This window comes from Mustelus asterias, chromosome 24 (genome assembly GCF_964213995.1).
Source record: "Mustelus asterias chromosome 24, sMusAst1.hap1.1, whole genome shotgun sequence".
Lineage (NCBI taxonomy): Eukaryota > Metazoa > Chordata > Chondrichthyes > Carcharhiniformes > Triakidae > Mustelus > Mustelus asterias.
In genome coordinates this window covers 22,368,458-22,381,093 of record NC_135824.1, presented here as the reverse complement: position 1 = coordinate 22,381,093, position 12,636 = coordinate 22,368,458, and the positions used below count along the sequence as shown (strand labels likewise).

General features: G+C 44.5%; 1 protein-coding gene across 3 annotated transcripts in view; it reads right to left on the bottom strand.

Annotated features, from left to right (window-relative positions):
• Window positions 1–9,399: 9,399 nt before the first annotated feature.
• aldh1a2 (aldehyde dehydrogenase 1 family, member A2) overlaps window positions 9,400–12,636 on the bottom strand; it is a 106,288-nt gene continuing 103,051 nt past the window's right edge. For 2 of the 3 annotated variants that reach the window (XM_078241022.1, XM_078241024.1), the window contains exons 13-14: window positions 10,703–10,777; window positions 9,463–9,672 (exon numbers count right to left, since the gene is read on the bottom strand). In XM_078241022.1, the coding sequence (XP_078097148.1) occupies window positions 9,600–9,672; window positions 10,703–10,777 (148 nt within the window). In that variant the 3' untranslated portion in view covers window positions 9,463–9,599. Of the gene's footprint in view, window positions 9,673–10,702; window positions 10,778–12,636 lie in introns of all 3 variants that reach the window. The other variant, XM_078241023.1, reaches the window with a different exon arrangement.

Below are 12,636 nucleotides of genomic sequence, written 5' to 3'. Positions count from 1 at the left end.
TACAAAGAAAGAGGAATAGATGATCACGAGGATAGATGAGGAAAGGTGGGTAGAGGCTCGAATGGGGAATAGGCACCAGCATGGACAATTTGGGCTGAATGGCCTGTTTGGGCTGTATGCTAACTGGTGTCAACAACACTCATTGGCTGGAATTTTCCAGTCATTCACGCCAGCGGGATTATCTGGCCCCGCTGATGGCGAACTCCATCACGGATTTTCCAGTGGCAGGAGGTGCATACAACAGGAAGCCCCATTGACAGCGGTGGGATTGGAAGATCCCACCACCAGCCAATAGTGGGCTGCCTCCTGCCACTGAGAAACACGCCAAGGCCGGGGAGGGAATGTGTGGAAAATCCCACTTGTAGGTTTAAGAAGCACTCAGATATCCCCTTCAATGAACATAAACATAATTAAAACATATTGTTGTCAATCACAATTCTTTTCAAGTATATTTGAGTTGCAAGGGCGAGTGATGCTTGGACAAGCTCTGAGGATGTGGGTGTAATAAGTCCACAGAGGCGAAAATCCCGCCACCAAGTTACTTTATTTACACCATACATTTGTACACAGCCAGCTCTCCAGTTGCTCCTTGCTGAATGCAGGCAGAGAGTCTGACACACCTGCTTTAAATAGGGAGAATGAGGCTCCCTGATTTAACCATCAATTAAGACTCATCAGGTAGCTCTTTCGGGTACCAACCAGAAAGACTCATCAGGTAGTTCATACTCTAGCAAGCCCACCTCATTAGCCTGGCTGAAGTCATCACAGTGGGCACAGCTGAATTTATTGTTGATCCCAAGTGGCCCTGAAAGGGTGCTGAACCTTCTCTCAATGAAGTCCCTGGTGATAAAGGGGGTGATCCTTCAATGCTTATGTCAAAGGTTGTGTTTTGGGAAGCTTACTGCATTCATCAAAACATGTTTTAATCATTTAAATGGGTCCGCAGAGAATATCTGAGATTTGGCAAAGTCTAATCTTCATTTTCAGAACAAAATATCAATCTGGGTGGAGAGTTAACCAGTGGATATGAATCATGATAAACACTATTGTGTAGGACAGTGCACACAATCACTGAAGAAATGAACTTGCCCCAAGATATTTACAACTAAATCAACATTAGACTCTCCTTTTGTCTCCTTTTAGGTTCCTTTTGTCTTTAGGTTTTTCTTTGTGGAAGTTGGGCAGAAATTCCATTTCGCATCATTCTCTATTACCGCCATGAGCCTTAAAGAGCAAATTAGGTCGTGTAACGATTTATTCTCTATCTGAGAAATCTTGGTCTACAGCTGAGGATAGCACCAGGACAAGAGAAAGTATTAATGCTGAAATAGGGGTTAGATGATACTAATTCTAAGCAAAGTTGAGGAAGTTTTTAGATTCTGGGAGGAATAAGCTGAAGTACAAGATTGTATAAGGCAGTTATCCTTAGGGTGTGGGAGTGGTGAGCTTGAAGCTTGAGAGGAATGTAGAAATTTATTTATTTTTTAAATCAGTGTCACCAATAGGCTTACATTAACACTGCAATGAGGTTACTGTGAAAATCCCCTAGTTGACACACTCCAGCGCCTGTTCGGTTACACTGAGGTAGAATTTAGCATGGCCAATCCACCTAAGCAGCACCTCTTTCAGACTGTAGGAGGGAACTGGAATACCTGAAGGAAACCCATGCAGACACGGGGAGAATGTGCATACTCCACACAGACAGTGACCCCAGCTAGGAATCGAACCCGGGGTCTCTGGCACTATGAAGCAGCCGTGCTAACCACTGTGCCACCGTGCCACCCCAAGGAATGTTTATAAAATGTTGTGGGTCAAAGATTAAGGTTGCTAGTATATATTAATGATTACTCCCTTCAATAGTAATTAACACAGATGAACTTCAACAGCACCATATCAGTGTGCAACAAGTCACAATCTTGCTGGATATTTTTCAACGAGTACGGTGACACAGTGGTTAGCACTGCTGCCTCACAGCGCCAGGGACCCGGGTTCGATTCCCGGCTTGGGTCACTATCTGTGTGGAATCTGCACGTTCTCCCCATGCCTGCGTGGGTTTCCTCCGGGTGCTCCGGTTTCCTCCCACAGTCTGAAAGACGTGCTGGTTAGGTGCGTTGGCCGTGCTAAATTCTCCCTCAGTGTACCCGAACAAGCACCGGAGTGTGGCAACTAGAGGATTCTCCCAGCAACTTCATTGCAGTGTTAATGTAAGCCTACTTGTGACACTAATAAATAAACATGATGAAGCAAAATAATATCAATGATATAGATTATCACTGTAATGCTCTGTTTGCTTGGAATTAAATATCAATATTCCAGATGCATTTTGTAAACACAGCTGATTGTTGCCATCATGAATACAATGTGCTGGGTACAAGATGGACTCGACTCAATTCATTATCCTGCACGGTAGGTTTTATTAAAAACTGCTTCTCCAGCATGTCAAAGAAACATCCTTTGCCCCCTTTCTTTCTATCCACATGGCTCTGGTTTTATTTCTCAGTGCTCTTCCAGCTGCCTGTAGAATCCTGTTTCATCCTCCAATCCCATTCTCCCCATCTGCTGGCTCTCTAGTGCAATTTCCCAGCTTTCGGATTCTAGGCAGTGATGCACCATCAATCGAGCAAAGACTAGTTTGTATGCAAGAACAAATAGGCTTTTATTCGCAAAAGACTTGGAGCACACCCATGCCGATGAACTGGTCCAGACTGAGGCAGGGGGGGTGGGGAACAGTCGCCTTTATACCTGGACTAGGGGGGGGGGGGGGAGTCTCGGGTAGGGCCAGCAGGGATGTGTCCAGGCATGTCACATATACAGGTAATAAGCTAACAGTGGTTCACCACAGGCGGTAAGTTGCCTCAGGCACTGGATTGGGAACACTTCTAACTCGAACCTGTGCAAGTTCCCAGGATTCAAAGTGGTCAAGTTTGCAGATGACGCCAGTCAAGCCGCGTAGCAGTTTGAAAATTACAGAATGAGTCAGACAAACATGTGAGGAGGCAGAACGCTGGCAGATCGCATTGAATTGAGACAGGTGTTGCACACAGGGAGGATCACTAGGCGACACACATACTCCATTACTGATATGAAATGAAGCTGAAATAGGCCGAGGAATCTGAGCGGACCCAACATTAGCATGAGTAGTAATCAATAAAACCAATATAATGATTAACTGTGTAGACAGAAGATTTAACCAGAAGAAATAGGAATTAAACGGTTATAATGTACTGGTCCAATTCCCTTCGAATACTGCCTCCAGTTTTGGTCGCCAAGGAACAACGGAGACATTTATACGCTAAAGCCAGAATGTGGAGGTGCTCCTGACTTCCAGCGGTCTGAGTTAGGAAGAGAGACTGGGATAAGCTTTCATCCAAAAATAGAAAGAGGTAATTAAGGAAATAGATAAAGTAAACTCAAATATTACATTAAATTGTTGACAGTAGTGATGGGGATCCAAACTAGAAAAGGACAATTTTCGAGTTAATGTCAGCAAATTCTTCATGCGGAATAAACAACGTGTGGAGTAAATCTTCATTCATTGTGGTGGAGGTGAAAATTTTGGAAGCCTTTAAGATTCAAATGGAAACTGCAATAGTCGCCTTTCTTTTTTGAACCATGTCTTTGGCTGAAGGAATGACGGCCTTGGAAGGGGTCCAGAGGAGGTTCACAAGAATGACCCCTGGAATGAAAAGCTTGTCTTATGAGGAACGGTTGAGGACTCTGGGTCTGTACTTGTTGGAGTTTAGAAGGATGAGGGGGGATCTTATTGAAACTTACAGGATACGGCGAGGCCTGGATAGAGTGGATGTGGAGAGGATGTTTCCACTAGTAGGAAAAACTAGAAACAGAGGGCACAACCCCAGGCTGAAGGGACGATCCTTTAAAACAGAGATGAGGTGGAATTTCTTCAGCCAGAGAGTGGTGAATCTGTGGAACTCTTTGCCACAGAAGGCTGTGGAGGCCAGATCATTGAGTGTCTTTAAGACAGAGATAGATAGGTTCTTGATTAATAAGGGGATCAGGGGTTATGGGGAAAAGGCAGGAGAATGGGGATGAGAAAAATATCAGCCATGATTGAATGGCGGAGCAGACTCGATGGGCCGAGTGGCCTAATTCTGCTCCTATGTCTTATGGTCTTATGGTACAATGGACTGAATGAGGAGGGGCAGGAGACCTTTGCTCAGCTGATCACAAATCCATGTAGGTTGTCATCGCTAGGATGTCACCACATCTGCCACACATTCAGATGTGATGAGTTCAAAAGGTCTCACCCCTCACTCAAAGGTCAGAATTTTACCTGCCTGCCCACCACGGGAATAGGAGCGGGTGAGGGGCGGAGAATGGGAAGATCCATTGACCTCAGGCGGGACTTTATGGTTTCAGGATGAGCGAGGCCTTCAAATCCCGCCCAAAGTAATAACAACAGATTGCTCACTTTTTAACAAACCCAAATAATTATTAGCTATCACGTCAATCGCCAAAATGTTCACAGAATCATAGAATCCCTACAATGCAGAAGGAGGCCATTCGGCCCATCGAGTCTGCACTAACTCTCTGACAGAAATATCTCGCCCAGGCTTAAAATACACATATTTACCTGGCTAATTCCCCCCAAGCTACACATCTTGGGACATTAAGGGGAGAATTTAGCATGGTCAATCCACCTAACCCGCACATCTTTGGACTGTGGGAGGAAACCGGAGCACCCGGAGGAAACCCACGCAGACACGGGGAGAACGTGCAAACTTCACACACAATGCTGACATTATCGTACTTTTACTTTAGCGTGATGACAGCTAAAATATTGAGTAGTTAATGGAGTTTATATATATAATAACAATAAAAATTCTTAATAATAATTAGTTGGAGGGAAGGATCCAGGGTGCCCATTTAATCATAAATTGCATGCGAGAACTTTGTGAGTGACAGGGGTTCCAGAGCTAAATATTAAGAAGCAGAGGTATTCAAGCACACTTGCCAGAGCCACGTGCAGTCATTCGATTTTTGTCCGACTTTAGTCTCTGTGTCGGGGGAGAGAAAATGAGTTGGATTCCAACTCTAAAGTTCTGTTCCCAATTGGTGGGATGGCATGGTGGCACAGTGGTTAGCACTGCTGCTTCACAGCGCCAGGGACCCGGGTTCGATTCCCGGCTTGGGTCACTGCCTGTGCGGAGTCGACGCATCCTCCCCGTGTCCGCGTGGGTTTCCTCCGGGTGCTCCGGTTTCCTCCCACAGTCCGAAAGACGTGCTGGTTAGGTACATTGGCCATGTTAACTCCTTCCTCAGTGTAACCCGAACAGGCGCCGGACTGCGGCAACTCGGGGATTTTCACAGTAACCTCATTGCAGTGTTAATGTAAGCCTACTTGTGACACTAATAAATAGACTTTAAATAGTGAGTGGAAGATGCCTGTCACTGCATTTGGATGTCTTGTTTCCGTGTAGTATGTGGCGTTGGGGGAATGGGTAGGAATTTGTGACCAGGTACCAGGGGATAGATCCCTAGATGGGACTTTATTTACACTCATCCAGTCTCAAGCAACACAGCCTGACCAATATTCTGATCTAAAACATCAGCAGATTTTTAGTCAAATTGTTTTATATAACTTTAAACACTCCGATACCAAACTGTGTCTTGTTTCTTTAATGAAAAACAGTATAGAAAATATCTTTATATCTTCATAGTACATAATTGTATATACATGATTTCAAAACTGCAACACAATTAACAAGAAGAAATTTGCAGTCATTCAATCAGTGTATAAAAATGCAAGAATTTATACATTATTGCTTTTTTTTGTGACATCAACCATCGGGTGACTTAAATCAGAGAATGCGAAAGACAGCAGGAATAGTGAAGGTTTTATCAAATTAATGCTCAGATTCCATATGAGTGGAGTGAGAAGGAAGAAATATAATAAAGGATTAGCTTCTATCACTGCCATTTACAACAAAACATTCTACGTATACAAAAAGCCTCGAAATGACTGTTTGTGATATTAACGGATTTAATGACTTTGTTTGGAATTCCTCTCTATTGTTTTAATAGAAGTGTTAACTCTTCATTTTAAATGGATTAAAGTCTATATTAAGATCTTGGACAGAGCTATGTGTGTTAATTGTTAGATTGCTAATATCACCAATAGTAATTTCTAGACTAAATATTCAGAACTGAGACATGTTCCTAATTACTTTGGTATCTTCCCATACGTTCTTTGATTTTATTGCCAACTAATCATCTCACTTTCAGATTATTCGGCTGATTTATGTTTTCGATATGCGCTGCTGATTGCTGTGCCTTCATCTGTGTTGTATTAGGATGGGTATTGAAACCACTGGTCAAAGTATTCCACACGATTAAGTTGATGCCTAATGCCTGATGCAGTGTCAAGTGACTTGTGCTGCATTGTAACATTGCCACTGAACGATATATTCTAAACATTGAACTCCTTGACCCTAAAAGAGAAAACGCTGGAAAATCTCAGCAGGTCTGGCCGCATCTGTCAGGAGAGAAAAGAGCTGACGTTTCGAGTCCAGATGACCCTTTGTCAAAGTGACAAAGGGTCATCCGGACTCGAAACGTCAGCTCTTTTCTCCCCCTACAGATGCTGCCAGACCTGCTGAGATTTTCCAGCGCTTTCTCTTTTGGTTTCAGATTCCAGCATCCGCAGTAATTTGCTTTTATTGAACTCCTTGATGTTACTAAGTCCCAAGAATTATTCCGTACACTGATAACACTCAACAGTTAATGGCGTAACATGTAACAATGTCCCAGACAACATAGAAAGAGGACATGGCACATTTATACGGGTTTTGTCTTTAGAAAGCAATTTTTATCAAGTCCTGCTTCCTTTGCCAAGGGAGTAGCCAAGAGCGAGACGATAGGGCTGTTTTCAATAGAGTTCCATTCATTGCCAAGTGATGGGAGGAGGTTATTCATTGTAAATTTCTGACCTGTCTTTTTTGGAAATAAGTGAGAACAAAGATTTGCTTAAAGTTAGTGTCCCATGAGATAAGGATCTGGTTTTGTTCAGGGAATCTGTGTACCCATTGACACATAAACAAATGCAGTCTGAGAAGATATTCCTGAAGACATTTTTTATAATGTCCAGAAAGAATAAATCTTGCTAGAATTAACAACCAGCGGAAACTCTTCGGTGTATGGGTTCTTATTTCAAAACGCAGGAACAAATTGTCCCCATTGGATAGAGTACTGGCAGTTTTAAGATGCTTTGAACCTGGGGCTGATTACAACCTCCCGACCCCAGGATTTATTCTACCCCTCATGCACATGTTGGAAGTAAAAGGGGCTGGGTAGTCGGACATTGTTCTTCTGTAACCAGACACGGGCGGCACGGTGGTTAGCACTGCTGCCTCAAGTGCCAGGGACCCGGGTTCAATTCCAGCCTCGGGTCACTGTCTGTGTGGAGTTTGCACGTTCACCCTGTGTCTGCATGGGTTTCCTCCGGGTGCTCCGGTTTCCTCCCACAGTCCAAAAATGTGCGGGTTAGGTTGATTGGCCATGCTAAATTGTTCCTTAATGTCAGAGGGATTAGGATTAGGTGGGGTTACAGGGATAGGGCCTGGATGGGATTGTGGTCAGTGCAGATTCAATGGGCCGAATGGCCTCCTTCTTCACTGTAGGGATTCTATGACACAACTGGATCCTGACCCTGAATGGCCAGAGGCGGCCTGATGTTGGGGATAGATATCATGGGGACTGTCACTGATTCCCAGCGCAAATACTGGGGAGGCACTTTGTATATTTTGTGTGGGTACCCACACTATTTCTGACACATCTGAGGTGCCCACCTGACCGGGCAGAGCAGTGGAAGTATCAACCGTAGCATTTTGCCACAGCACCAGCAGAGCTGGAGATCTGTACGAAAAAATATTTCACTGTCTATTTGCTTGAAAGACATTGAAACTGTGAGGTTTCCCCAAACGGGAAAAAAAAAATGAACAGGCAGGGTTCTTTCCCATGGAAGGACTGAGGGAAGACCTGACAGGAATATTTACATTAATGAAAGGGTCTGATAGAGAAGGTGTTTCCACATGTGGGTGAGGCCAGAACCATAAATATAAAATAGTCATGATTAAATCCAGTCAGGAACTCAGGAGCAACATTTTTGGATGAGAAGGGAGACTGCAAAATGTCGTTTGTGTTTGACTAACCCTGACACATTTAAGGGTGGAAGCTACATGAACACAGGAAGGAGAGAAGAGGTGGAATTGGGGGAAGTAGGGCTGGGAGGGGGTTTATGTGGAGAATAAACACCACCATGAGCTGTCGGGCAGGATGGGCTTGTTTCTGTCTTGTAAATATCATGTTGCCTTCAGCTAATCTGATCAAGAGGCCTGCGGGCAACAACTGCATTGGGGGCAAAAACAGTAAATGATGGAAAAGCTCAGCAGATCTGACAGCATCTGTGGGGAGAGACTGGAGCCAATGTTTTGAATTTGGATGATCCAGACTCGAAATGTTGGCTTCATCCTCCCTCCACAGATGCTGCCAGACCCGCTAAGATTTTCCAGCATTTTCTTTTTCTGTTTCAGATTCCAGCACCCGCAGTATTTTGCTTTCAATCGGGCTGGGATAGCCTTTCAAATCTCAAATTGGAATAACAGGGATTCACAGGTATTTCCGGCTGATGGTCAGAATGGACCTGTTGATGGACGGGCCCCCGGGAAGCGTTGGGATTTCTGTCAAACCAAAAGAGGAACCAAGTTCTCCCTCCCCCACCCCTCCTCCCCTGGCTGCAGGCTCTTCAAGGCCTCTTTAGTGACAAATGATAAAGGTTGTGTGTTGAAACTGTACTGGCGATGATGTGTGTATACAGATGTCTATTGTAACAGTTGGATTCCCAGCCTCAGACTTGCTGGAACAGCAGACTCTGGCTTCCTTTCGAGTGCTGGCAGTGGCTGTGAGAAATGAACGGTGTATTACCAACAAACCACGAAGCAGATACCTAAATATTTATATTTGGGTTACCAATCGACAGCTACCACCCACCCTGAGAACATTCCAGATTATGTAATTCGCCGGCCCAATTTTGATTTATTTTCTTCCCCTTCTAAGAAATGCGTGGGCCAGGGCTCATGTTTCCGATCTGTGTCGCTCTCCGGGAAAGAGGGGGCACTAACATCAGCCCGGGCCTCACTCCTTCCGATGCAATGCTGCTTCACTTACCTCTGCTCAGCGCTGCCCAGCCGGGCACACTGTTTAACCCGAGTGGCCGTGGCTGTTCTCAAACCATTTGTGGCGACAGAACTGGGCTGCCACAATTCCAGGGACACCATTGAGTTTCCACGGCGCATCAGATCGCCACAGCTGACAGATTTACACAAAGCTAAACACCATCTTTGAAGGGGGCACCATGTAATGAATGCACTCGGGGAATTTGCTGAGATTATATTGTATTTTCCTCAAATACACAGTATTTGTGGTACATATACATTCACTAGTATATTTTTTGTTACTTTTTTTTATAAGATAAAGCTTCAACCGTATGCTACACAACCACTGTTGTGCACTGTGTCCTGTTGATAACAGAGTGGATTCCTACTGGGTCCATGAACAAAATATCAGCCTCACGGCACTCTTTAAGAATTCTTCTGTTGAATTCGGACAGTTACAGTTTTGATTTCCGTGTATTCCTTTAGCCCATATTCTCCCCTAGAGAAAAAGAGCATATTCACGTTATACAATATGAGGAGGCAGTGGCATAGTGGTATTGTCACTGGACTAGTAATCCAAGAGGCCCAGGCTAATGCTCTGGGAACCCAGGTTCGAATCCCACCCACAACAGATGGTGAAATTTGAATCCAATAAACGTCTAGAATTGAAAGTCGGTACGGTGGCACAGTAGTTAGCACTGCTGCCTCACAGCGCCAGGAACCTGGGTTCAATTCTGGCCTCGGGTCACTGTCTGTGTGGAGTTTGCATGTTCTCCCCGTGTCTGCGTGGGTTTCCTCCGGGTGCTCCGGTTTCCTCCCACAGTCCAAAGATGTGCGAGTTAGGTTGATTGGCCATGCTAAATTGACCCTGTCAGGGGGATTAGCAGGATAAATATGAGGGGTTACAGGAATAGGACCTGGATTGTGGTCGGTGCAGACTCGATGGGCCAAATAGCCTCCTTCTGCACTGTGGGGATTCTATGATTCCTAGCTCTAATGATGACCATGAATCCATTGTTGGTAAAAAAAAATCCCAACTGGTTCACTAATGTCCTTTAGAGAAGGAAATCTGCTGTCCTTACCTGGTCTGGCCTACATGTGACTCCAGACCCACAGCCCTCTGAAATGGCTGAGCAAGGCACTCAATTGAAGGGCAACTAGGGATGGGCAATAAATGCTGGCCAGCCAGCGATGCCCACATCCCATGAATGAATTTTTAAAAAATCCACAGCGATGTGGTTGACTCTGAAAATGCCACTTAGTTCAAGGGCAACTAGGGATGGGCAATAAATGTTGACCCCACATCCCCTGGTTGAGTAAAAAAGAATTGTCTAAAATAATGCCTAGTTGTCTATATCAGAATTTTTTTTTTTTATAAAACTGAACGTCTTGGGGAGTTTCCATTTTTTCTCCCCAGTGTTTAATTATTTTTACATTTATCAGAAGATGTGTTTGCGGAAACAAAACAGCACTTTGAGATTTGGTGAGAGACACAGTGTTCTAAAACCCGAGTCTATAAAAGTACTTACATTTCTCTACCGTTGCCAGACATTTTGAATCCACCGAACGGACTCTGGACATTTAAGGCATTGTAACAATTAATCCTGCAATAAAGGAGAAAATAAATTGAATTTGAATTCAATTATTGTTTAAAGAAATCTTTTCAAACGCCAAATCCTCGAGCAACAAAAGCTGGAGAACAAACGCCAGGATGATTTGTAACAGTATTCACTTGAGCATTTGATACGTGACACAGGACAATGAATTTAATTGAGACTGACGCGCAAAAGTTACCAAATGGAAAAAGGGGGGGACGCCACCTTTAAAGACCAAACACAATGAACTCGAGCAAGTCAGAAAGGATAGCAGCTCAAAATTTGAATTATGTCACTTTTTAGTTTGCTTCCAATATCTTAATGAAATGTTTCAGTAATTACATTTGTGCAAACGATTCAGTTCTTGGAATAATTCCTGCTGCTTGAAATTCCTTGGTGCAAAGCCAGGATTTCGGAAACACAAGGCAATTTGGAGCATACTTTTAGCGAGTTTGAGGGTTGATGTTATCGGCCTAACTAAACATGCTCCCAAAGTATATCAAATGCATGCATGTATGCATACACTTGTCTCCAAGTGCTTCAGTATGTGGCCTATCTGTAAGGGGCATGCTCATCATGACAGTGCCTTTCACAAACTCCTCTCCGCGATGTGACTACATGAAGTGCATTAAAACCCATTGTCGTATCACTCACAGATTGATGCACATCAATTTAGACACGAGGCTCGAGGCTTCAGTAAATGAAGGCTTTTATTTACTATTAATGAAGCTATCAGAACTTATGTACACTATCCCAGACTGAAGGGGTTCCGGCCAGAGCAGGGACTCTTATACCTCTCCCAGGAGGCGGAGCCCGACTGGGATGTGCCACAACAGTAACAAACACAGGTGTAACAACCCCACCCTAACCCAACAGCAACAATAGCACAATCCAACAGTAACATATGTACATCCTTGTAGTACTGGCCAGCCCCTGGCTCAGTACTATCCAGTGGGAACCAACGATGGTTCACCACACAGATATTGAAATCACACTAGAAATAACACATGACCCAGTACAGTTCCGGATAGAGTGATGCACTCATGTACGGCACATGATCATATTGGGAATGAATACATATATGTACACATGTACATTGAAGGAAAAGCATATCTGAGTTCAATCCAAATTGCTTTTTAAATGACTAATTTTTAAAACTGTAAATTTTGTGTGTGTGTGTTTGTATGTGTCTGTGGGTGTGTGTGTGTGTGTGTGTGTCTGGGTGTGTGTATGTGTGTGAATCTGGGTGTGTGTGTTTGTATGTGTCTGTGTGTGTGGGTGTGTGTGTGTGCACGTTTTTCCAAGTGAACCAATCTGTTTTTATGTGGATGTTAAAGCCGCTACTTATGCAGTTATTTGCAGTACTGGCATTAAGGTTTGAACTTCAAGAAAAGCAAATTCAAACTGACTCCTATTTTGAACACCGTGTGGACGATTCCCCCATCCCGACACCGTGTGGGCTGATTCACGGGATTCACACAAACGCTCCTGACGCGCGCGTATCTCCCAGCGCCGGATATCTGGCGTGGTCGGGAACACGCTGGAAACTGGCGGGAACAGTGGGTAACTAATTTTAATCTTATTTGAATGTAATTTCAGTGTCATTATCAGGCCCAGGATTGAATTCTCCAGGCCCAACAACATCTCCCACCCCGTCACTGCAATTTCACTCCGGCGAGGTTTAGAGTAGCTCCCCATTTTCGGGGAACTGGCGAGAGATCCCGCTGGAGTGAAGGGGGGACAATCAGGGTCCCAATGGGGGTCAGGCAGCAGGGGTGGCGCTCCCTGGGCATGGGCACCATGGCAGTGCCAGCCTGTGCCCCTGGCACTGCCCAAGGGGCAAAGTGTCCATGCCCAGGGGGGCACCA